Below are 26,215 nucleotides of genomic sequence, written 5' to 3' on the forward strand. Positions count from 1 at the left end.
TCATACCAGTGACACCGTAACAAAATTATTTACAAAATATGGTCAAGCATCCATCAAGGGACAATATAACATGATTCACAGAATATGTTCCAATGCATTTCCCCCAAACCACGGGTTTATCAGGGACCTTTTAGACCATAATTTAGAAACAAACAGAATAATCATAAAAGGAAAAGGCAATAGCAGATAATTCAACTTTGTCCAGTTGTAGTTTATACAAAGTAAACAAGAGAATGTCCCAACACTAAAGTTATAGAGTAGCCTAAATTGATAGCAACACTACTGCCCTCATGCAAAGCATACAATGTTTACAGCCAAATGATGTTGGCAAATGATAATGTATGATATGCGTTAGATGAAAAATGTCCATCCACAGTAATGTTCAGTAACTAGCCTAGTAGCTATTGATACTGGTACGGGGTGAAGGAATAAACAGCCAGGTGTAATGGCACTCTCTGGAGATACTTATCAGCATCAGTAGCAATCCCCATGGTTGGACATCGCAGCTGCAGAATGGAACACATTGCCCTGATGGTGGACAATGGAGGGGCAGACATGTCCACCATCAGGGCATCAGGCACATATTTTGTATATCATTTTGTTTTGGTGTCACTGGTAGGAGTTTTTTAACCACTGTGTGCGGGGCCACAAGGGCCCTAAGGCCTGATACACATTTCATTATACCTTCTGTCCTATGTGTTGTTTTCTCCCTCACCTTACATCAGGATAGAGAATGGCGCCGTGGTTGATGCCACCGTGTTAAAGAGGTGGGTCCCTCAAGAGGCAGGGACAGTTGGTGAGAGTGGGCCAGAGTTAGAGAGCACTCATTCCCTTTTTTCCAACTTGTGTAAGGCATCTACATAGCATTCATCTAAGTGGAGTATTGAGTTATCATTTTTATGCCTAGCCTCTGTCCCATTTTAGTACAATAATCCATCTGTACTATTGAACTTACTATCTTAATTCTGCCCTGGTGCCCTCGTGAGACGCACATATTGAGGTTGTGGAAATGTGGATGTTTTTTGTATGAACATGAGCTTGTTTGATCATTTCTGAATTATTAAAAGCTAAGTTTTAGCCCTTAATCGTGGAGACCAGAGGTCTAGTTTTGTCTGTGATTCCTGTTTTCATATTTACCTCTCTGCGTGCATATCTAGCGGTAGGACAACGCAGTATCTATATTGGTTCCATTTGGTGATCTCGGAATAGAGATCAGTCTAATTTATTTATACCCAGGACTGTAACTATAACAAGGGAGCATGGAACATGATCAAGGTCGGCCATAGGAGACAGCCACATGCAAACTTTTACGCCTCAACACTAATCTGCTTCTCTGAACTCTGCTGGCAGAAAATGAGGCAGCCTTCATGTATATAAGACTTTCTGCCATTAATTACTGTGGTGTAGTACAAAAAAGACAAAACATCAAATAAATGTTTTACCAGGATAGCCAAACCATCACTAACTCCATGTTATAAAGACCCACGCTTTAACTTCCTATGTCAGAGGCACAGGAGCAAAGTCCTACTTTTTGCTACTTCCCGGATTTACTGCTGGAGAGACAAGAGAAGTAGCCAAAAAACAGCTCATTTGTTCTCTATGATGAGGCGAAACGCTTAAGTACAGAAGATAGAATTGAATTCCAGGCTATTTTTAAAGTACCTGATGAGACAGAAACTTGTGAAGATGAAAGTTAAAAATAGATGACTGATCCTTACGGAGAGAAAGGTAATCATACACAGCAGTATTGCTTAAAGGGGTACTCCGGTGGAAAACTTTTTTTTTTAACAAATCAACTGGTGCCAGAAAGTTAAACAGATTTGTAAATTACTTCTGTTAAAACATCTTAATCCTTCCAGTACTTATTAGCTGCTGAATACTACAGAGGAAATTCTTTTCTTTTTGGAACACAGTGCTCTCTGCCGACATCTCTGTCCATTTTAGGAACTGTCCAGAGCAGCATATGTTTGCTATGGGGATTTTCTCCTACTCTGGACAGTTCTTAAAATGGACAGATATGTCAGCAGAGAGCACTGTGGTCATTATTTCAGCAGAGAGCTCTGTGTTCAAAAAAGAAAAAAAATTCCTCTGTAGTATTCAGCAGCTAATAAGTACTGAAAGCATTGAGATTTTTTAGTAGAAGTAATTTACAAATCTGTTTAACTTTCTGGCACCAGTTGATTTAAAAAAAAAAAATAATAATAATAATCCACCGGAGTACCCCTTTAAAGGCTTACCGCTATTTACATATTTCACGTTTAATTTGGAATACCTTAAAGGGTACCTCTCATCAAATAAACTTTTGATATATTTTAGATTAATGAATGTTGAATAACTTTCCAATAGCATGTTAATGAAAAATATGCTTCTTTCTATTGTATTTTTCCCGATCAGTCCTGTCAGCAAGCATTTCTGACTCATGCTGGAGTCCTAAACACTCAGAGCTGGCAGCCTGCTTTGTTCACAACCAAACAGGCTGTGAACAAAGCAGGCTGGCAGCTCTGAATGTTCTCCTTTGTGAACAAAGCAGACTGGCAGCTCGTAGTGTTTAGGACTCCAGCATGAGTCTGAAATGCTTGCTGCCGGGACTGGTAGGGAGACCCCTAGTGGTCATTTCTTCAAAGTGGAAAATTAAATAGAAAGAAGCATATTTTTAATAACATGCAATTGTGAAGTTATTCTGCATACATTAATCTATAATATATCAAAAGTTTTTTTGATGAGAAGTACCCTTTAAAGGGTCAATCTGGTATCAGCCAATAAATGTTCATGTTTGAATAAATAAAAAGTTATAAACTATTACTTGAATTCTTATCAATTCCTCAGAATTTTTTTTATCTATGCTTGCTATTATTCAATAGGAACTTTTATTAAATACTACTGGGGAAGATTTATCATTGCCTGCCAGACATTTTTTCATCTGTAAGTTAGCGCAAAGTTTTTGTGCAAAAATATGGCGCAATTCCGAAATAGACAACTTTGGTAGAAATGACTGAAATGCAGTGCTTCATTCTTGACTACAGAGTGAATGAGATTTATTAATTGTAATTATTCTTAATTATTACTCTCACCTCTGATCAGATCAACATCAATTAGGTCAGATTTCATGTACACCATCTTCTTTGCTTTATTTTTAAGACTCTGGGTCATAGAGAAGATTAAAAAAAAAAAAAAAAAAACTGTTTAGATCCATTTTAGATCTTTTCCAAACAAATCTTTACAAATTTTTATTCATGTAGCGCTAACAATGATGAAATTAAAAACCAAATAAAATATTATAAGTCAAAAAAGTATTTAATAACAAATACTTAATATACATAAATGATACTAAACAACCAATCTATATATTTTTTTAACTTATTTTTTTACTATAATCACAAGAATGTTGTACGTAAATCATAGAAGAACAATATACAAAGTTGCACTTATGTACAAAATACAAATACATATGTGATACTTTAATAGACTTAAAAAATAACCAATATTTAATAAACAAGGACAATTAAAATAAATGGATTCAGTTAAGTCATGTACATGTACAGGCAGTGTCTACTAGAAGCTAGTAAATGTATTTTAAACTTACTCGTAACTTTAGATCACTTGAAAAAATTAACTTTTTTTTCCCACAGCCTCAAAAGTCCTGAAGGCGTGGCCAAGACTCTTTCCTACTGACTCTCGCACCCCTCCCCTTCAATCTCGGTTAACATTTTTGGGTTTAGCTTTTTACACCAAGCTCAGTGTTCAAAAACCGCTCCTGCGCCGTGTGTTCTAAAAGCAGTTCATGCACAAATTTTGTGCACAATCCTTCATGGGTTATTTTTTAAGACCCTAGTTTATCTAGTCTTGGTACATCTAGGGGGAGATTTATCAAAACCTGTGTAAAGGAAAAGTTGACCAGTTGCCCATAGCAACCAATCAGATCACTTCTTATATTTTTGAAAGGCCCTTTCACAAATGAAGGACGCAATCTGATTGGTTGCTATGGGCAACTGGTCAACTTTTCCACTGCACAAGTTTTGATAAATCTCCCCCCTAGTCTTTTTAAAACATGGTAGTTGCTCCCAAACCACAGTATATAGATACTGGGGTGTGGGAACAGCTGTCAATTACTACTGTTTCAAAAATACTGTCACCACGTCTCTGGCCCCAACAATGTCCCCACATTTACCTATGTCTAGCAAATGTTGCCTTCTGACATGCAGAGGAGATGTCAACACACTGGTCCAAGAGTGTTGGGTTTTTACTAGGGTGAAATGTTATTTCTGACTAGCAGGATTCCTCTCTATTTACTATGGGGATTTCCTGATTTACTAGTCGGGATAATTTTGTGACCAGCTATTTCTAGGTGGAATTTTCCAGCCATTTATGTACAGGATTTTCTGTGAATTCAATAGTAAATCAGTCAGGTTGTGAAATCACGCCCCTTTTCTGGGCAGCCACACCCCTTTTTCGGGTTATTTAGGTTTGTAGGTTTATTTTGCTGCAATGCGCCCAAAAAATCTGGCACAAACACAATTGCTGATAGAAGGGGTATCTCAACTTAAGAGCTGACTTCCACTAATTGTGAAAATAAAGGGGGTGCAGTTTTTCAATTAAATAGGGATGTGTTACACTTCCCTGCACAGCTTAGTGGCTAGGGGCTTCTGTGCAGGGGAAACAAATAAAAGGGGATGGAGCCTGTAGAACCCTTCATTATCATAATTGGTGGGGGTCCCAGATGTTAAACTACTACGCTACTCACAAAGTGATGGCATATCTCAGCCATATAAAATCACCCTATAAGACGAAATAACTATTGCAAACATTTTCAAAATCTTGTGTTGCTATGGGAAGTGTCTAGGATGCTCTTGATGCACCTGGTATATGAAGGACATCACTTCAGTCCCCACTACTTTCTGGCCCTTAGGTGACAACATCAGCTCATTGTGACAGGACAACCCTGTTGTTAAGGACCGACCGGGGGGACAGGGAGACTGAGCCCTAAACTGACCCTAAAACATCTCTCCCTGCCTATTTGCCCACTCATGCGAAACGGTGAGTCGACAATTGGGAGCCGGTCCCTTCCTGCGCTAAAGTGCAGTGGCGTAAAAACAAATAATAAACATAGTCGGTCACAGGCCAGAAACGGAAAACGGCAGACCTGATAAAAATGAACAAGATTAGGCAAGATATGAGTATACAGCAGAATCCAGGAGATGAAGGGCATATCGAAAGACCTGAGAGCCAAAACACTAAAACTGAACGGGAAAGTTACTAAGAACTATCACAAGCAGGTACAAGTATAAAACCAAACAGGATATAAATATAGAGGGCACAGGTAACAAGCAAGACTCAGACACAGTGTGAACACCAACAAAGCTGAACAGACATAATCCTAAAACCGACAAATGTAACACAGACTAAAAACTACAATGAACAAGACTATTTACCATGGCTAAAACTCAGATAATATCACAAAATAAATACAAGGTGCAAGCTCAAGCAGAGATGGAAGTGTATTGCACAGACATGGTGGCATTAAACTGAAATAACCACCCCAGACGGCAGAGAAGTCTGGCTTAAAATAGACACACCCTAGTTACGATTCGTCCAGAGCATTAACCATTCCCTATCCAGGTTGACTAGCCAACTGCTCTGAACAAAATAGTGTGTGAATACACACCTAAACAGAAAAATGCAAAAACAAATAAACGGACATTACACCTGTTTTGTCTAGATGAGTTTTATGCACACTCGGCAGTATATTTAAATTCTTGTATTTTCTTGAAGAAGAAACAGATGTTTGCTCTTAAAGTTATGGTGACTGATAGGCTTGACTCTGAAGCACTGTCGCATTTTCTGCTCTATAATTAAAATACTTAATATTCTTCTCCAATATCCTGTCTACATATAAATATGCCAGTAAGTTCTGCGAAATTGTTACTTGGGAAAACAAACAGATGGCTGATAAGAACATTACTGAAACTTTTAGGAGTTCTACACTTTTATCTGTTTTGTCATGAAATAAGTAAGCTTTTAATATTAACTTTTAATAGACACAATTCTGAACAATGTCCCTTTCTGAGAGCAGACAAAGTAAACAATTAATGTGTTCACGCTGGTTGCCATGGCTACATCCAAAGGCAAAAAAGTACAATTTCTCCTTTAGTCTATACTAGACATACTTGTATACCAACACGCTAATGTTCTCACCAGTACAGAATAAATGAATGGTCCTCCACAGGTAGAGGGTGCCTATGGAAGGATCAGTTGTCCAATTTTAGTAGAAGTATTCCATGGGGCTCCAATGTGAATCATTAATGCAAAGAAAAATAATCAAAAGGAGTTCCATAAAGGTAATGGTTTAAAGGGGAACTCCAGTACTTCTCTCCTATCATGTGGAACGGGGATAAGTTGTTAAGTGATCATGAGGGGGAGCCTGACCACTGGGAGCCTTATGGATCTCCCCAATGCATCTCTATGCGAGAGCCAGAGATAAATTCTTGCTGTATCTCCAGCTCTCTTATAGAGATGCAAGGAGGGGTGTTAAAGGGTACCTCTCATCAAATAAACTTTTGATATATTTTAGATTAATGAATGTTGAATAACTTTCCAATAGCATGTTAATGAAAAATATGCTTCTTTCTATTGTATTTTTCCCGATCAGTCCTGTCAGCAAGCATTTCTGACTCATGCTGGAGTCCTAAACACTCAGAGCTGCCAGCCTGCTTTGTTCACAGCCAAACAGGCTGTGAACAAAGAACAATGCAGGCTGGCAGCTCTGAGTGTTCTCCTTTGTGAACAAAGCAGACTGGCAGCTGGTAGTGTTTAGGACTCCAGCATGAGTCTGAAATGCTTGCTGCCAGGACTGGTAGGGAGACCCCTAGTGGTCATTTCTTCAAAGTGGAAAATTAAATAGAAAGAAGCATATTTTTTAATAACATGCAATTGTAAAGTTATTCTGCATACATTAATCTATAATATATCAAAAGTTTTTTTTGATGAGAGGTACCCTTTAACCCCTTAAGGACGCAGGACGTAAATGTACGTCCTGGTGAGGTGGTACTTAACGCACCAGGACGTACATTTACGTCCTAAGCATAACCGCGGGCATCGGAGCGATGCCCGTGTCATGCGCGGCTGATCCCGGCTGCTAATCGCAGCCAGGGACCCGCCGGCAATGGCCGAAGCCCGCGATCTCGCGGGCGTCCGCCATTAACCCCTCAGGTGCCGGGATCAATACAGATCCCGGCATCTGCGGCGGTTCGTGATTTAAATGAACGATCGGATCGCCCGCAGCGCTGCTGCGGGGATCCGATCATTCATAACGCCGCACGGAGGTCCCCTCTCCTTCCTCCGTGCGGCTCCCGGCGTCTCCTGCTCTGGTCTGTGATCGAGCAGACCAGAGCAGGAGATGACCGATAATACTGATCTGTTCTATGTCCTATACATAGAACAGATCAGTATTAGCAATCATGGTATTGCTATGAATAGTCCCCTATGGGGACTATTCAAGTGTAAAAAAAAATGTAAAAAAATGTAAAAGTAAAAAAAAAGTGAAAAATCCCCTCCCCCAATAAAAAAGTAAAACGTCTGTTTTTTCCTATTTTACCCCTAAAAAGCGTAAAAAACATTTTTTATAGACATATTTGGTATCGCCGCGTGTGTAAATGTCCGAACTATTAAAATAAAATGTTAATGATCCCGTACGGTGAACGGCGTGAACGAAAAAAAATAAAAAAAGTCCAAAATTCCTACTTTTTTAATACATTTTATTAAAAAAAAATTATAAAAAATGTATTAAAAGTTTTTTATATGCAAATGTGGTATCAAAAAAAGTACAGATCATGGCGCAAAAAATGAGCCCCCATACCGCCACTTATACGGAAAAATAAAAAAGTTAGAGGTCATCAAAATAAAGGGATTATAAACGTACTAATTTGGTTAAAAAGTTTGTGATTTTTTTTAAGCGCAACAATAATATAAAAGTATATAATAATGGGTATCATTTTAATCGTATTGACCCTCAGAATAAAGAACACACATCACTTTTACCATAAATTGTACAGCGTGAAAACAAAACCTTCCAAAATTAGCAAAATTGCGTTTTTGGTTTAAATTTCCCCACAAAAATAGTGTTTTTTGGTTGCGCCATACATTTTATGATATAATGAGTTATGTCATTACAAAGGACAACTGGTCATGCAAAAAACAAGCCCTCATACTAGTCTGTGGATGAAAATATAAAAGAGTTATGATTTTTAGAAGGCGAGGAGGAAAAAATGAAAACGTAAAAATTTAATTGTCTGAGTCCTTAAGGCCAAAATGGGCTGAGTCCTTAAGGGGTTAAATACTAGAGTTCCCCTTTAATACCTTATTCTGACTCAATTATACTAGATTTGTAGAGTACCACATACATATACAAAAATAAAAACCTTTGCAACAGTCATAGCATGTTCGGGATGCATTGACTGTGTAAACTGTTAATAATGTGTAGACTAGAAGGAAGCTGAAGACTACAGGCCATTGAGTTAATGCTTTCAAATGCCTGGAAGATACTAATGAAGTATAAAGTTGACTGAAGCCATTAAAGAGGTACTCCGCATAGCAAAAATTATTTATATTTTATCCCTCATGGCTAGACCAACTGTGTTTTAACCTCTTCAGGACATAGGGCGTATGGATACGCCCTGCATTCCGAGTCCTTAAGGACCGAGGGCGTATCCATACGCCCGTGGGAATTCCGGTCCCCACCGCTAGCCGGTTGGGGACCGGAGCCGGATGCCTGCTGAAATCGTTGAAAACGCTTCGGTCCTTAAGGCCAAAATGGGCTTGGTCCTGAAGGGGTTAATATACATTAATTACCTGTACTGGGCCATTTTCCCTGTTGGAATATGCTGATTCCTCTGTCCACTCTGTCTCCTATCTCCCCTATCTAAGTACTGTGCACTTTCCTAACTATGTACTGAGGGCATCTACAAATTGAGGGACGGAAGAGGATAGAGAATTTCCCTACCTATAAACCTGGACGGGTTCCCTACTTATATACCTGAAGTATTCTCTACCTACCTCATCTACCTCATGGTCATCTACCTAATTGGGGCAAAATGCACCTTTACCTGTGTAGGTGAAAATTCTAGCACCTGCCCTGCTGGACAGGGAGGGTTTGACATAGTTATTTTAAAACTTCAACTGCCTCATGCTGACGTTTACGTAGATTGTACAACTCCTTCAAGGCCAACTCCTATCATTAGACAAGCCCCTATAGTGCAAAGAACAAGGGGATGTCTAAATTCTACAACTACTTTAATTTCATATAAAAAGAAAAAAAAGAAAAAGAAAAGAATAAGACAGAATAGAAAGATTAATAAAGATGCTCAGTAAAATGAATCCAAACACCCTGAACTAAGAATTTCAATATCTTTCCAGCAGATGTCATCAAAAATCTTTATTTCACAAATCAGTTATTTCAGCAGGAAAAAAAGATATCGCTGTGTTATCATGAATTACAAATAATAAATAAGAAAAAAAAACAGTGGGATATAATACTAAATAATAACCCATATAACCCAAGCTTAGATTGTTAATAGTAAATCTACGTAGAGCATAATTAGAATTTATTTACAACCGGGCATATTTTTGGCACACAAAATATATACATCAGTATTTTGGTTAGTATTTTAAGCCCAAAGCAAGAGTGGATCCAAACACACAAATCTTTTAATTAAAGTTTTCCTTGGTGTTGGTGTGAAAAGGCAGGATAGTGATGATATGTGATGGATACTTAACTGGCAGGTTGTGACACCAGAAGAAGGGTTGTGATCCGGTGAATAGTAGATGATGAGGGTTATATAGTTGCTAGATGGCTGGAGTGAAGCAACCCTGTATTAACCACTACTTCTGTGAAGTTGCTATCCGTATCAAAGCCCCGGGAAATAAACACCTTAGAAGTCAGGATTTATAAAAAAAAAAAACTGCTTGTACTATACTTTGGGCTGCAAATCTGAGAAATGGCACCATGTGTCTCGTAGTCCTTCTGAGTAAACTGGTTCTGTAATCCTAGTGGTACAAGCTAGGCTCAGAAGTGTACAGCGGTTCTGACCATTTCTACACTTGCTGGATCTTTGAGGACATCTAGAGGAGGGTCTCCAGATGTTAGTCCATTGCTTGGACAGGCCCGCCCTGGGCATACCCAAACCTAGTCCTTCCTTTGCTAGAGGGACTGTCCGATTTGCTCTTGTCCCTAAAGCATTGACTTGTGATGGTATTACCCCTGTAGTAGGACATAATAGACAGGTAGAAAAAATGTTGTGCTTTGAGAAAACCCTCACTAAAGGTGAGAATGTTGCAGACATAATGTTCTATCTCCCCTGGCTAGGTTAGGACTCGATTAACATGTGCATTTGGTCCCATCCCCTATTCCCTGGGGATTGGGGTCAAGAAATGACAGCCTTTAGCCCCTAATTTGCTGAAGGGTGGACACGTGACATCCTATGAGCTTTTTAGAGTGAAGATAAGGATTTGGGGTAAAGGCTCAGTGCATAATAAAAACATATAAAGATATAGTAAAACACTCAAAAATGTAAATACATTTTAGGATATGAACCAGAGAAAGCAGAAGACCTTAAAGAGACAACAACCACCCGAACAGCCTTCAGAATAGCCAATGGTGACTCCGATATGGGACACTACATTGGTTCCACACCTGGTTTGGGCTAAAAATATTGACAAAAATAGTGACCAAATTACTGTGTGTGAATCCAGAAAACCAAGAGCTGATTTAAAAAAATAAATAAAAAAAAACAGTACCACATCTATCTTCAGGGTGTGTGTAGTATTTCAGCTCAGTTTGTTTAAAGTGAATGTAGCCAAATTGTAATATCGTTTACAAACTGAGGACAGGTGTGGTGCTTACTTTGTTTTTCTATTCCTGGATAACCCTTTTAAGGAGAACTGTTTACTTTTTCATGCTTCCCAAATCCCAGGCAAGTAGTCACTGGGGTGTTCCCTGCTGGCTGCTCCTTGCCCTGCCAGCCGTGATGCCTCTCAGCGAGTGTTTCAGAGTGAATCATAGTGTCCCAGCATCCCTCCCTGTGGTTTGGGCAGCATGAAACAGCTTTACTCTAATTATTTTTCCTAAATAGTTTTTAACTCTTAGGTGACTTACTTAATCCACTTATCCTGTATGGTTAGGCTATACAATAATGGAACTCTGCTTTACCTTCACCTTGATCTCCTTCTGTTCTACTGACTTCTCCCATATTTGTTGATCATATGCTCCAATCTGCATAAGACATGACAGCAGTGTACTGTCAGCAGGGCCGCTCTAGGAACTGAATCTGAACACATCCTTATTGACGCTTACAATTATCGTCTACATACAAAAACTAAATATTACCACCATATATGACCGTAATACACCACCACCATATTGTGAATGTACAATACCATTATATTAACATACTGTTACTGAATAAAATTGCACCATGACTACATCTCAGCACAGTGACCCAGTAAAAAACACTACTGGAATACCAATTCTCTATGCCTGTGTGAATGCACTCTACCATCCAGTCACTACAGGTGACATCTCTGTTAGGTGTCATTTTCTTTCCCCACCTTTTCCCGCCAGACCACCATGATGACTATTTCTGGCTATGATTTACTTCAGCAGAGATTCCTACAAATTCTCTAAGTTTGCAACTCCCAGTGTGGTCTCTCCACCTGTCCCCCCACTTCCAGCCATAGGGGTATGTGAGCAGGGATTACACTGGCTGAAAGACCACAGCAGGGGCAGATCCAAAGGCTAGTCTGGGGAGGGGCACTATCAGAGTATCGTGCGGTGGTCAACACACCCTTCCCATAGACTTGCATTGAGGGGGCGTGGTGTGACGTCACAAGGGGTTCCCCCCACATTAGGTTTGCCGTATAGTTCCCCCCACATTAGGTAGGCAGTGGCCCCCACAGACATACAGCCTTCAGCCATATACAGTGTATGGCCGGAGGCTGTATGTCTGTGTACTGCCCCACTTCAGTGCTCCGACCACCGCTCCTCTGGTCAGGGGTCTTGATTTACTGCTATGGTCTATAGACAATTGCTGTAAATACTGGAGTGTAAACAATGTGTGTGGTTGTCTCTCCCTTCCCCCATAAAGACACCAGATTTACAAGCAAGAAAAAGGGTTATGGAAAAGGATTATGTGACCTTGCACCCCCCCCCCCCCCCCCCCGCCCAAAGTTTCACACTAGGCACTAGAACTTTAGTACCTAGTGGTGAATATGGCCCTGACTGTCAGTGGTGGTTATATTACACTCAATCCCCTCCTCCTTGCTAAATAACACATGTATTTCAGAAAGAAAAAAGGGACAGATAGAAGGAAGCATGGCTACAGCATGAGACTACATACAACTTGTAGTCTGTAATCATGGAAACACATAGGATTGAATGTGAGCTGAAGACAAAACAACAAAGTATCAGAAAATACTTAAAAGGGTACTCCGCCCCTGGACATCTCTTATCCCCTGATCGCGGGGTTCACGCCGCTGGGGACCCCCGTGATGTCTCCTCCCACGCCCCCTTAATGCAAGTCTATGGGAGATGGCGTGGCTGCTGTTGCGGGGGTCCCCAGCAGCGAGACCCCCACCCACGATCAGACATCTTATCCCCTTTCCTTTAAAGGGGTACTCTGGTGGAAAACATTTTTTCAAAATCAACTGGTGCCATAAGTTAACCCCTTAAGGACCAAGCGTTTTTCTGTTTTTGCACTTTCGTTTATTCCTCCTTACCTTTTAAAAATCATAACCCTTTCAAACTTGCACCTAAAAATCCATATGAGGGCTTATTTTATTTGCCACCAATTCTACTTTTTAATGACAGTAGTCATTTTACCCAAAAATCTACGGCGAAATGGGGAAAAAATCATTGTGCGACAAAATTGAAGAAAAAACGCCATTTTGTACATTTTTGGAGCTTTCGTTTTTACGCAATACATTTTTCGGTAAAAATGACACTATGTTTATTCTGTAGGTCCATACGATTAAAATTATATCCAGCTTATATAGATTTGATTTTGTCGTACTTTTGGAAAAAATCATAACTACATGCACAAAAATTAATACATTTAAAATTGTCCTCTTCTGACCCCTATAAATTTCATTTTTCGGTGTACGGGGTGGTATTAGGGCTCATTTTTTGCGCTGTCATCTGAAGTTTTTAGCGGTACCATTTTTGTTTTGATTAGACTTTTTGATTGCTTTTTGTTCCTTTTTTAATGGTATAAAAAGTGACCAAAAATACGCTCTTTTGAACTCTGGAACTCTTTTGTTTTTTACACTTTCAGTCCCCTTAGGGGACTTTTAGGAAGAATCATTTGATTCCTCATACAGATCAATGTGGTTCCATAGAAACACATTGATCTGCGTGCTCTGCGCTCAATTTATCATTCTGAGCACCGGAGTTGACACAGGAGGAGAGGTAAGCCCTCAGGCTACCTCCACAGTGGATCACCCCCCCAGCCCCCCCCCCCCCCCGCGCGCGATCGCACTGCAGGGCGATCCACCCCACTGGACCACCAGGGATGGGATAAAGGCACATTTAGACGCCACTGTCAGCTTTGACAGTGGTGATCAAAAGGGTTAATAGCCAGCCGCCACGATCGCCGCATGTTGGCTATTAACGCCGGCCCCCAGCCAAAAGAATCAGCTGGGGGCCGGCCGGTATGACGTGGGCTCGAGTTGGGAGCCCGCGTCATACTCTGTTAACGGCACATGGACGAGCATAGACGTCTATGGTCGTTAACGGGTTAAACAAATTTGTAACTCACTTCTATTTAAAAATCTTAAAACTTCCAGTGCTTATCAGCTGCTGCATACTACAGAGGAAGTTCTTTTCTTTTTGAATTGAGTTCTCTCTGAGCAGCTCTCTGATGACACCTCTGTCCATATCAGGACCTGTCCAAAGTAGGAGCAAATCCCCATAGCAAAAAAAACACAATTTTGTAACTTTTGGAGGCTTCCATTTCTACGCAGTAAATTTTTCGGTAAAAATGACACCTAATCTTTATTCTGTAGGTCCATACATTTAAAATGTTACCCTACTTATATAGGTTTAATTTTGTCGTACTTCTGGAAAAAATCATAACTACATGCAGGAAAATGTATATGTTTAAAATTGTCATCTTCTGACCCCTATAACTTTTTTATTTTTCCGCGTATGGGGCGGTATGAGGGCAAATATTTTTGCACCGTGATCTGAAGTTGTATTGATCAGACTTTTTGATCGCTTTTTATTCATTTTTTCATGATATAAAAAGTGACCATAAATACGCTATTTTGGACTTTGGAAATTTTTTGCGCGTACGCCATTGACTGTGCGGTTTAATTAATGATATATTTTTATAATTCGGACATTTCCGCATGCGGCAATACCACATGTTTATTTTTATTTACACAGTTTTTTTTTTTAAATGGGAAAACTTTTAGTAGGGGTTAAATGATCTATTATTAACTTTTTTTTCCACTTTTTTTTGCAATGTTATAGCTCCCATATGTGGCTATAACACTGCACACACTGATCTTTTTCTCATAGGAAACCATTGATCAATGATTCTGCTGCTTGACTGCTCATGCCTGGATCTCAGGCACTGAGCAGTCATTCGGCGATCGGACACCAGTAGGCAGGCAAGGAGACCCTCCTCGTGTCCTACAGCTGTTCGGGACGCCACGATTTCACCGCGGCGGTCCTGAACAGCCCCCTGAGCTAACCGGCATTAGTTTACTTTCACTTTAGATGTGGCTTTGAACACTGCTCGTTATAAGCCACAGGTCCCAGCTGTTGTTATAGAAAGGGAAAGGTCCCAGGACATACAGGTACACCCTTGGTCCTTAACAGGTTAACTTTCTGGCGTCAGTTGATTTAAAAAAAAAATAATTGTTTTCCACCGGAGTACCCCTTTAAAGATATCAATCTGTATACTCTAGAGGCAACTAAGGAAAGGGGGGACATGACTGACATCTTTAAGTATGTTAAAGGGTTAAATAAAGTTCAGGAGGAAAGTATTTAAATAAGCTAAATACAAGAACAAGGGGGTAAAATCTGAGATAAATTGGAGGAAAGGTCAGAAACATGAGAATGTACTTAAGGGGGTACTACGCTGCTCAGCATTTGGAACAAACTGTTCCGAACGCTGGAGCCGGGAACTCGTGATGTAATAACCCCGCCTCCTCACAACATCAAGCCCCGCCCCCTCTATGCAAGTCTATGGGAGGGGGCGTGACAATGGAGTTGCATTGAGGGGGAGGGACGTGGCATCATGAGGGGGCAGGGCTATGACATCATGAGCTCTCGGCGCCAGCACCAGTGTTCGGAACTGTTTGTTCCAAATGCTGAGCAGCGGAGTACCCCTTTAAAGTAAAAGAGATGGATACCCATGCTCCTCTGTGCTGGTATGTAATATAACCAGAGATGTCATCAACTCTTCCTCCCAGAGATGTCCTAAATACCTAACTTATGGGCTAGGAGGGTGCAATTCCCTGTCCAGTATACAGGACATTACTGAAAGGCGGAGACAAGTTAATGTGCCGCTCTAGCACAGTGGAAACAAATGCATTTTTGGGAGTGTAAGTAAACTACTTATTAGATGTGAGCAAGGAGGAGGGACTTATTCTAAACAATAATAGTAAATTGGACAACTGCATTTAATCTTACATTTAGGGTAGGGTCACACGTGCTGTATTTTGCAGCATATTTTCGGCAGCTAATTTTGCTACCCATTCACTTTAATGAGTAAGAAAACATGCAGCAAAAGAAGAGTTTAGAAAAAAATTCTAGTGCAAAGGTATCCATAGTCTTAAAGGGGTACTCTGGTGCTTAGACATCTTATCCCCTATCCATAGGATAGGGGATAAGATGCCTGATCGCGGGAGTCCCGCCGCTGGGGACCCCCGGGATCTTGCACGCGACACCCCGTTTATAATAAGTCTTATAATAAGTTTGATTAACGGCGACCACAGGGCCGACGGCATGTGACATCACGCCTCCGACCCTGTGTGACGTTCAGTCTCCGCCCCTCAATGCAAGCCTATGGGAGGGGGCGTGATAGCTGTCACACCCCCTCCCATAGGCTTGCATTGAGGGGCGGAGCGTGACTTCACACGGGGGCGGAGGAGCGACGTCACACGCTGTCGGCCCTGTGGTCGCTGGTAATCAGACCCAGAGCGAACACGCTCCGTGGACTGATTATAAACGGGGTGCGCGTGCAAGATCCCGGGGGTCCCCAGCTGCGGGACTCCCGCGATCAGGCATCTTATCCCCTATCCTATGGATAAGGGATAAGATGTCTAAGCACCGGAGAACCCCTTTAATAGAGGGTGTTTCATAAAGGCATCTGACTATATGACCTATCAGAAAATGCTAACGCACAAGTCACATAGCAGGCAACTCCAAGACTTTGTTCACTTTCTCCAACACATTTGCATGTGCCAGAAAGAAAAGTGTTTATAAATATGGCATAAATAAAACAATAATGTATGATTCCTAAATGGATCAGATACTTACTTTCTTCTGATACCAGGATATTGCATCTCTATTCTCAGCAGCCATGATTTTATCATATCATTGGAACTTCTGACTCAAATAAATAGGAGGACCCTGAACATAGAAACTGAATAAAAAAAAAAAAGCAAAACTAAGAACATATGTAAATGAAAGAAAGGAAAAAGAAAAGGAAAGAAAAACTACACTTCACACATATCAAGACAAATCTGGTTAAACGAGTAAGGAACAATCAGACCCCCATCACCCAAAGTCACATTCATAGCATTCCATACTGCTGAGATCTGTGGTGCTGTTTGGAGGATTCCTCTTACCTAGGTCTTAGCTGGGACATACAGTATGGGTGACCACTCTTTTCCTCTTCAGATTAGTTCTATGGGCACATCGAACATGTAAGCCGTGTCCAGTTTGAGGACCCTACAGAATAGTTCTCCACAGCTCTTACCATCCTGGGAATATGACTTGAGGGTCAATGGGATACTGTCTTTAATTTCAGCCAAGCCTTGAGGTGTGCCCTCCCATGTGCATACCAGACTTCTAACAGAAGACGAGATTCAGTGACCTGGTTTTATGACAATAAAATACTATTAGACTACAAGTGGTCGCATGAGGCATAATATAGCTTAGAATTACTAAAAGTTAAATAATTCCTAAGCGTATGTTAACACATAATGTATTTTTATGCTGGAGATTTTAAAAGGTTTAAAAATCCTCAGGTAAAATCTGCAGCAGTTTTTTTCCTTAAAGGGGTACTCCAGGGAAAAACATCTTATCCCCTAGGGGAGAAGATGTCTAATCGCAGGGGTCCCACTGCTGGGGACCCCCCAAAATCTTCGACGCAGTACCCCGGTCATCTGTGCACGAAGCGAACTCCACTCCATGCCAGATGACTGGCGATTACAGCTGCCACCCCCCTACGTACTAGCTGTCATGCTACCTCCCATAAACATGAATGGAGGGGGCGTGGCGTCACAAAAACGAAAGCTCCAAGCTTCCGTGTTCCGGACGCTGCAGCTGCCGGCCCAGAGATCGCGGGGTCCCCAGCTGCAGGACCCCCGCAATTAGACATCTTATCCCTTTGGATAGGGGATAAGTTGTTTTTCACTGGAGTACCCCTTTAAAGGGGGTTTTCCCATAAGGACCATAAGGACAAATGTACAGTTTTTAAGGTAAAATACCTACATCACTGATTGTTTTTCTCCCTCATGGATCTGATTACTTCCTGGTTTCCTGTCTGAACTGTAACTTGCTGTTGCCAGGCTAGGGAGCACACATTTTCCCATGACCCCCCATTGCTGGCATATGCCCTTAGGTGATTGTACCCAAAGGCAACTGGGTAAAACAAGGCATGCACATGGGGGCTTAGTCAGCATATGTACAGTGCCTTCAGAAAGTTTCCGGAACCTTTCACTTCACATTTTGCTATGTTGCGGCTTTGTGCTAAAATAATAAAAATAAAATCAAGTTTTCCCCTATCGTTCTTTGTAAGAAATCTTTGGTAATATATTAAAAAGGAAAAACTAATATATTGCAGTGACATAAGTATTCAGACCCTTTACTCAGTACTTATTTGAAGCACCCTTGGCAGCGATTACAGCCTCCAGTCTTCTTGGGTATGGTGCCACAAGGTTTGCACACCTGGATTTGGGGATTTTCTGCTATTTTTCTCTGCAGATCCTCTTAAGCTCCATCAGGTTGGATGGGGACCCCTCTCCTCCTTTATCTATAGATAAACAAGGGCTTAAAGTGTACCTGTCATCAACAAAAACTTTTTATATAATGTAGAACCATTATAAGTATATTTGTAATATTATATATTGGCTAAAAAAATTGTATATTTTTGTCTCTGCAGCTATTGCCTGTATGTCTCTATGAGGAGTCCAAATGCAGGAAGTGAGGGTGGACAAGCAGGGCTCTGTGCACTAAGAAAAAGCAGGACAGTGTACACTGAGGCTCTATGACATGATCTTGGCTCATATATTGGCTCAGGATGATTGACAAGCCAGGAGCCTGCACAGATCCCTGCTTGTCCACCCTCACTTCCTGTATTTGGACTCCTCATAGAGACACACAGGCAATAGCTGCAGGGACAGCATTTTTTCACCCAAAAATATACACATTTTTTAACCAATGTATATTACAAATATACATATAATGTTATTATCTACATTATATAAAATGTTTTTGTTGACGACAGGTACACTTTAAAGGGGTACTCCACTGGCCAGCACTCGGAAGTAAATGTTCCGAACGCTGTTTTTGCACTGTGGGGGGGGGTTTAATTCTACAGTTGCTGTATTTGTTCGCTTCATCTTCAATATGGGTTGAGGAGAATATACATTATAAAATTATTTATTTAAACACTTAAGAAGGAGAAAGAAGTTTGTGCAGATTAAAGGGGTACTTCATCACGCCCCCTCAATGCAAGTCTATGGGAGGGGGCGTGATGGAGTACCCCTTTAATCTGCACAAACTTCTTTCTCCTTCTTGAGTGTTTCAATAAATAATTTTATAATGTATATTCTCCTCAACCCATATTGGAGATGAAGCGAACAAATACAGCAACTGTAGAGTTAAAACTGATTTAATAATATAAAATCTATCCGCCCTAGAAATAGGAAGCTCATTCCAATTTTAACTTTTTCGCAGTTTCTATTGTCAGTGGAAATACGTTCAATTTAACTAAATCCGTCCATTTTCTACAAATGTTAATGCCAAAACATTTAAAACTTTCTCCCTTACCAATTATACCATTATCAATATTGAAGTAAATTTGAATATACTCCATTAATAACAGAGTAGTTTTTCCCAAATGATACATAATCCAGAAAAATACTTAAACCTCTGTATTTTCTCCACCACATAATCTATTTTTGCTTCATCTTTTTGCTGCATATAAGACTATCTTGTTCTCTCTCCCCTGAGGCCCTATACTGTCATCTAAACAAGCCAGAGTTTCCACAGCAAGGGCAAAGAGAAGGGAGTAGAGGACAACCTTGTCTTGTTCCCAGTGTCAGTTCAGTTCAGCAAGTTACAGTAAGTGGCTCCACTGAGAGATGATTTTTTATCATAGGTTTTTCTATCATTGTTGTGTTTGACCCGGTTTAGTAGATGACATCATTAGTGGTTAATTTCATTTGCTATTCCATTTATTCTTTCTCTAACTGTTCTGGGTTTTACTAATTTGGGTTCTTCACAAGTATTTGTTTGCCAGTATTGTCCCTTGAAGATCCTGGTACCTTCCAGGTGAAACAAGTCAGGACTTGGTTTTGTTACTTTGGGCCTCTGTATTGTATGGCCATTATTTTTGATGATGGGTTATGTACTTACTTTATGTGGATCAGTCTAGGCATTATATACTGCCCTGATAGTTGACAGTTGTCTTTGAAACTCACCTATGTGGGTATCTACTCCTTACTTAAACACGTGGTTTGTTCTTATCCAGTCGTTTTTTATTGTTATTTTTCCATGTTTAATATACTTTGGGGTATTTTGTTTTAGTGTATCTTAGTAGAAGCTATGTTTTAATATTAGTGCTACAGTGATACGCATATTATACTAGCCTTCATCATAGTAACATAGTTCATAAGGTTGAAAAAAGACCAGAGTCCATCGAGTTCAACCTTTAACCCTTATGAGTCCCTACTGAGTTGGTCCAACGGAAGGGAAAAACCTTCATACAAGAGGTAAAAATTCCTTCCCGACTCCAAATATAGAGTCATTGGGGGACATTTATCAAAGTTTTGTTGTGTGTTAAAATTTTTGCGCAAAATTTTGTGCAAGCTGTTTTTTTTAGGTTTTTTTTGCGCACATTCTGGTGGAGCATTTCCTCCAAATGTGTAGGTTTCGGTGTACCTTGGAGTTACATATTTGGTACGCACGAATGTATTAACTGTGTACATTTCATTTACCCGGAGAAATCTTGCACAATGACCATATTTTAAACGCAAATAGAAGCCATCTTGGACTGCACGTAGCAAGATGCTCAAAATCATCGGTTCCAAGGAGATTACTCTGCTTCTGCCACCAGTCAGATTATCTCTGGGATACTTCAAACCTTTCCATGTACTTTTTAAAAACAATGCAATGTTTATGGACCGCTTGTGACCACCCTTCACCCGCAGTCTATCCCCATACACCAGGATAATACATATATATTTTTTTCTTTTTTATAACGCGTTGTACGAAGTACAACATGATACCAATATCAGCATTACAAATCCGGCTGCTAGCCCCCGCCCCCCCCCCCCCCCCCCGCCCGTACATTCTCCCCCTTGATCAACCCCCTGTGCCATTTCAACCCCCCCCTGATCCCCCCCCGTGCCACTTTATTTCAACCCTCTGATCCCCTCTGCCACTTTATTTCTCCCCCCTGCCACTTTATTCAGAGATAAAGGGGAAGATTTATCAAATCCTGTGCATAGGGAAAGTGAAGCAGTTGTAGATCGCTTCTTTAAAGGGGTATTCCAGGCCAAAACTTTTTTTTATATATCATCTGGCTCCGGAAAGTTAAACAGATTTGTAAATTATCAATACAGTAGAGAATAGAATAACATCGGCACTCACCGGTCTTCTCTTAAAAAAGGCTTCTTTATTGATACATACTCACAACATGAAATGCAGTAAGGGAGCGGGACCCGTGCAGGGGGGGTACGTAGTAGGCAACAGATTCTGTTTCACTCGTTATACGAGCTTCATCCGGCCATGTCTACCTGGATTTCTGTGCTGCTTCTTATACAGGTGGGCGGCCAATCGCGAATGCTTTGGACCGCCCTCCTCTTCTGATGCACCTGGCGAGTTCTCGTTAGAGTCTCACCATTGGCTAACCATCGCCATTTTTGTAAGTGCATCGGTATAAGAAAGCATATACTAAGACAATGTTAGATGTTAAATTGATTATTAATGGAAATAAGATTGTGAGCGAAGGACATAGAAAAGATATGTCCAGGAATACCCTTCTTCACTATCACAGCTCTCACCCAGCATCAGTGAAGAAGGGCATTCCCTACGGACAATTCATTCGTCTAAGGCGGAATAATGCCCAAGAAGAAACATTTAACATTCAAGCCGATGATTTACAGAAAAGACTCATAGAAAGACAGTATCCAATACAGTTAATAAAAGAAGGTAGAGAAAGAACTACAAAAATGCAACGAGTTAATCTATTAAAGAATAAAAATAAGAATAAGACACACACATTGGAACAGAAACGTTTCACTTTCACCTTTCAGAATACACCTTTGAATAGAACTATAGAACAGGCAGTTAGACGGAATTGGCATATAATAGAGAGCGATGCAGAATTGAAAGAAGTAGCTAGTAAAAAACCATTGATTTCATACAGAAAAAATAAAACTATAGGTGACATTTTGAAAAAACAAGTAAAAACTAAGAAAAATACAGAAAATACATGGCTGGAGAAATGTACCCCGAAAGGGAATTTTGCATGAAAGTCATGTACTTTTTGTAAGTATAACGCTGAATTAAAGACTATGAGATTAGGTGCAATTACGCACACAGTGACTGATCTTATTACTTGTAGAACTAAATTTGTGGTATATGTCATCTACTGCCCCTGTAGGTTCTATTATATCGGCAAAACGATAAGACAATTATGTGCTCGTATTAGGGAACATCTTTATTCGTTCCGTACCTTGAAAGGAGCACCGCGTCTTATTGCCCATATGATGGAAGCCCACAAGGGACAATTGGATCACCTAAAATTCTCCGGGATAGAAAAGGTTAAACCCAAACCAGGGATAAGTCTGGATCAATACCTATTGCAAAGAGAAACATATTGGATCATACAAACAGCAGCAGCTGGTCCTCTTGGATTGAAGGATAAAATTGATTATGCACCATGTTTTTAAATTTTCAGTTTTTAACATGCACTTGTCTTAGTATATGCTTTCTTATACCGATGCACTTACAAAAATGGCGATGGTTAGCCAATGGTGAGACTCTAACGAGAACTCGCCAGGTGCATCAGAAGAGGATGGCGGTCCAGAGCATTCGCGATTGGCCGCCCACCTGTATAAGAAGCAGCACAGAAATCCAGGTAGACATGGCCGGATGAAGCTCGTATAACGAGTGAAACAGAATCTGTTGCCTACTACGTACCCCCCCTGCACGGGTCCCTCTCCCTTACTGCATTTCATGTTGTGAGTATGTATCAATAAAGAAGCCTTTTTTAAGAGAAGACCGGTGAGTGCCGATGTTATTCTATTCTCTACTGTATTGAAGATTTGAACTTTGCTGAAATGTCAGAGCACCACCATATCTCTATTGGTTTGTCCTAGTCACACGCCCGCCATACAATCCAGCCTAGCCAATAGGAGCAGTGCCGAATATCACATCTTTTCTTTGCCCTTTGATTGTGAATTCCTTTGTATTCAGAGCACGCTACCATGGCAGAATCCACGCCACAAAACATGGATATGGAATCAGACGGGATGCTGATATATTTGGAAAACCTAATACTCACTGGGAGAGAGGATCCGGGGGGGTATTTCCTGAAATGCAATACCAGGGATGACATCGAGCTCATAGATGTGAAGTCCCTGGAGCATCGCATAACTAATCTATCCGAAAAAGAAATCAACATCTTTTGGACGATTAACTCGCTGCAGTCGTACGTCCATTGTGATAGGTCTCCAAGAGGACTTAGAGCCTACAAAGTCCCGGCACAATTTAATGATGATCCCATTTTTATCAATATCTGGAAACAAGCTCATCATGAACATTCTATGAAACTCCTGCAAATAGTTCTAACAAGTAGAATCGAACAGGATAAAATTAATGAAGATCTGGTCAAAGTGAAAAATGAATACATCAAAAGAGCCACAGATGAACAAAAAAGCTCTTTTTACTCTAAGTTACAACTTAAACTCACTGCATTACAAGAAGAAGTCAAGAACAAGAAACGAGAGAAATTTTTACGTGATAAAACGGACTATGATCAAGATAACGAATTCCAATAGCACCAGAAGAAAAATGTACCTTATAGTGCGACCAAATCTTATTTACAAAGAAGATCATCGCAGCAATTCGTTAAAAAACGCACCGAGAATGTAAATAAAGAGAAAACATATAAGAAACAGCAAGAACATCCACCTAAAAATAAAAACGAAGCAGTCCCTTTAGAAGCAGTAAGCGCGATCCCTTAGAGACATCAACCTTTTCAAGTTTTTCCAAAATAAAAAAATACTAGAGCATGACCAATGTGAAGCAGATTTACCGGTAGAAACAAATAATTTAGTTTTTTTTCCAAAAGAATGTACCCAAGTAGAAATAGAATGTTTAGAGATGTTAGCTAATGAATTCAGCGAACCGAATAATGAATGTGGGTCAAAAGCTGTCTATTTTTGTAAAGGAAAGAGATCCAGGTTTAACCCCCCGATTTTTCCGGGAAGTAGCCTGGACCTGTTTCAAAACGCGGTCATGCAAGACGTTAAGTCTATAATGTACAAAGAAGCCCCACAGAATTTATCGGCAGATGAAACTAAGGCACTTAATATTTTGAAAAATAGGGAAGATTTACAGGTGGTTCGAGCGGACAAAGGTGGGGCAGTGGTTGTAATGTATAAATCTATGTATATAGCCGAAGCCGAAAGGCAACTTCAGGACACCGCTACCTACACCATGTTAAAATCCGACCCCACAAGTAAAATCCTCTCTAAATTAACGTCTTTTCTTCATTCAGCAGTCACGAAGGGTACTTTATCTAAAAAGAATGCAGAACGTCTGATCCCAGATACCCCTAAGCCAGCTACCTGGTATCATTTACCTAAAGTTCATAAAGGACAGTCCCCCCCCCCCCCTGGGACGACCCATCGTCTCGGGGGTGGGATCTGTCACTGAACACCTTTCTCATTACTTGGGATGGCTACTGAGCCCTATGCTGAAGGCCATACCTGCATACATAAAGGATACTTTACACCTTTTACAAATGATGGAAGATTTGAATTGGGAGAGGGAGTGGAAGCTGTGTTCAATAGATGTTGTCAGCCTGTACACCCGTATTCCACATGATACGGGTGTGCAGGCTGTCAAGGAAGGACTAAGAAGGTCCAATAAGTCAGAAGAATTTGTCGGTTTCGTAATTGATGCACTTTCCTTTGTACTAACTAACAGTACATTTAGGTTTGGAGATAGTTGGTATAGACAGGACACCGGGACCCCGATGGGTACCCCGGTGTCCTGTACATACGCTAACCTCTTTTTGGCTGAATTTGAGAGGCAGTATATTTACTCCTCTATGAATCCATATATCGGGCATTTGAAATTCTATGCCCGCTATGTGGACGACAGTTTTGTTAGACACCTAAATGAAGTGAATACAATGAACCTTGCCTTTACGTCTCAATTTGGAGGATCATCTATCGAATTTTTAGATGTTAAATTGATTATTAATGGAAATAAGATTGTGAGCGAAGGACATAGAAAAGATATGTCCAGGAATACCCTTCTTCACTATCACAGCTCTCACCCAGCATCAGTGAAGAAGGGCATTCCCTACGGACAATTTATTCGTCTAAGGCGGAATAATGCCCAAGAAGAAACATTTAACATGCAAGCCGATGATTTACAGAAAAGACTCATAGAAAGACAGTATCCAATACAGTTAATAAAAGAAGGTAGAGAAAGAACTACAAAAATGCAACAAGTTAATCTATTAAAGAATAAAAATAAGAATAAGACACACACATTGGAACAGAAACGTTTCACTTTCACCTTTCAGAATACACCTTTGAATAGAACTATAGAACAGGCAGTTAGACGGAATTGGCATATAATAGAGAGCGATGCAGAATTGAAAGAAGTAGCTAGTAAAAAACCATTGATTTCATACAGAAAAAATAAAACTATAGGTGACATTTTGAAAAAACAAGTAAAAACTAAGAAAAATACAGAAAATACATGGCTGGAGAAATGTACCCCGAAAGGGAATTTTGCATGAAAGTCATGTACTTTTTGTAAGTATAACGCTGAATTAAAGACTATGAGATTAGGTGCAATTACGCACACAGTGACTGATCTTATTACTTGTAGAACTAAATTTGTGGTATATGTCATCTGCTGCCCCTGTGGGTTCTATTATATCGGCAAAACGATAAGACAATTATGTGCTCGTATTAGGGAACATCTTTATTCGTTCCGTACCTTGAAAGGAGCACCGCGTCTTATTGCCCATATGATGGAAGCCCACAAGGGACAATTGGATCACCTAAAATTCTCCGGGATAGAAAAGGTTAAACCCAAACCAGGGATAAGTCTGGATCAATACCTATTGCAAAGAGAAACATATTGGATCATACAAACAGCAGCAGCTGGTCCTCTCGGATTGAAGGATAAAATTGATTATGCACCATGTTTCTAAATTTTCAGTTTTTAACATGCACTTGTCTTAGTATATGCTTTCTTATACCGATGCACTTACAAAAATGGCGATGGTTAGCCAATGGTGAGACTCTAACGAGAACTCGCCAGGTGCATCAGAAGAGGAGGGCGGTCCAGAGCATTCGCGATTGGCCGCCCACCTGTATAAGAAGCAGCACAGAAATCCAGGTAGACATGGCCGGATGAAGCTCGTATAACGAGTGAAACAGAATCTGTCGCCTACTACGTACCCCCCCTGCACGGGTCCCTCTCCCTTACTGCATTTCATGTTGTGAGTATGTATCA

At 40.4% G+C, this 26,215-nt stretch overlaps 1 protein-coding gene across 13 annotated transcripts in view; it reads right to left on the reverse strand.

Moving 5' to 3' along the window:
- The window catches only part of PHTF1 (putative homeodomain transcription factor 1), a 250,128-nt gene that overhangs the window by 192,096 nt on the left and 31,817 nt on the right, over positions 1-26,215 (reverse strand). For 8 of the 13 annotated variants that reach the window (XM_056558332.1, XM_056558324.1, XM_056558319.1 and 5 more), the window contains exons 2-5: positions 16,846-17,093; positions 16,535-16,640; positions 11,201-11,263; positions 3,072-3,141 (exon numbers count right to left, since the gene is read on the reverse strand). In XM_056558332.1, coding sequence (XP_056414307.1) covers positions 3,072-3,141; positions 11,201-11,263; positions 16,535-16,579 — 178 coding nt within the window. In that variant the 5' untranslated portion in view covers positions 16,580-16,640; positions 16,846-17,093. Of the gene's footprint in view, positions 1-3,071; positions 3,142-9,098; positions 9,212-11,200; positions 11,264-16,534; positions 16,641-16,845; positions 17,094-22,184; positions 22,311-26,215 lie in introns of those variants that run through there. The other 5 variants (XM_056558326.1, XM_056558322.1, XM_056558330.1 and 2 more) reach the window with 5 other exon arrangements.

This window comes from Hyla sarda, chromosome 2, assembly GCF_029499605.1.
Source record: "Hyla sarda isolate aHylSar1 chromosome 2, aHylSar1.hap1, whole genome shotgun sequence".
NCBI classification, from domain to species: Eukaryota; Metazoa; Chordata; class Amphibia; order Anura; family Hylidae; genus Hyla; species Hyla sarda.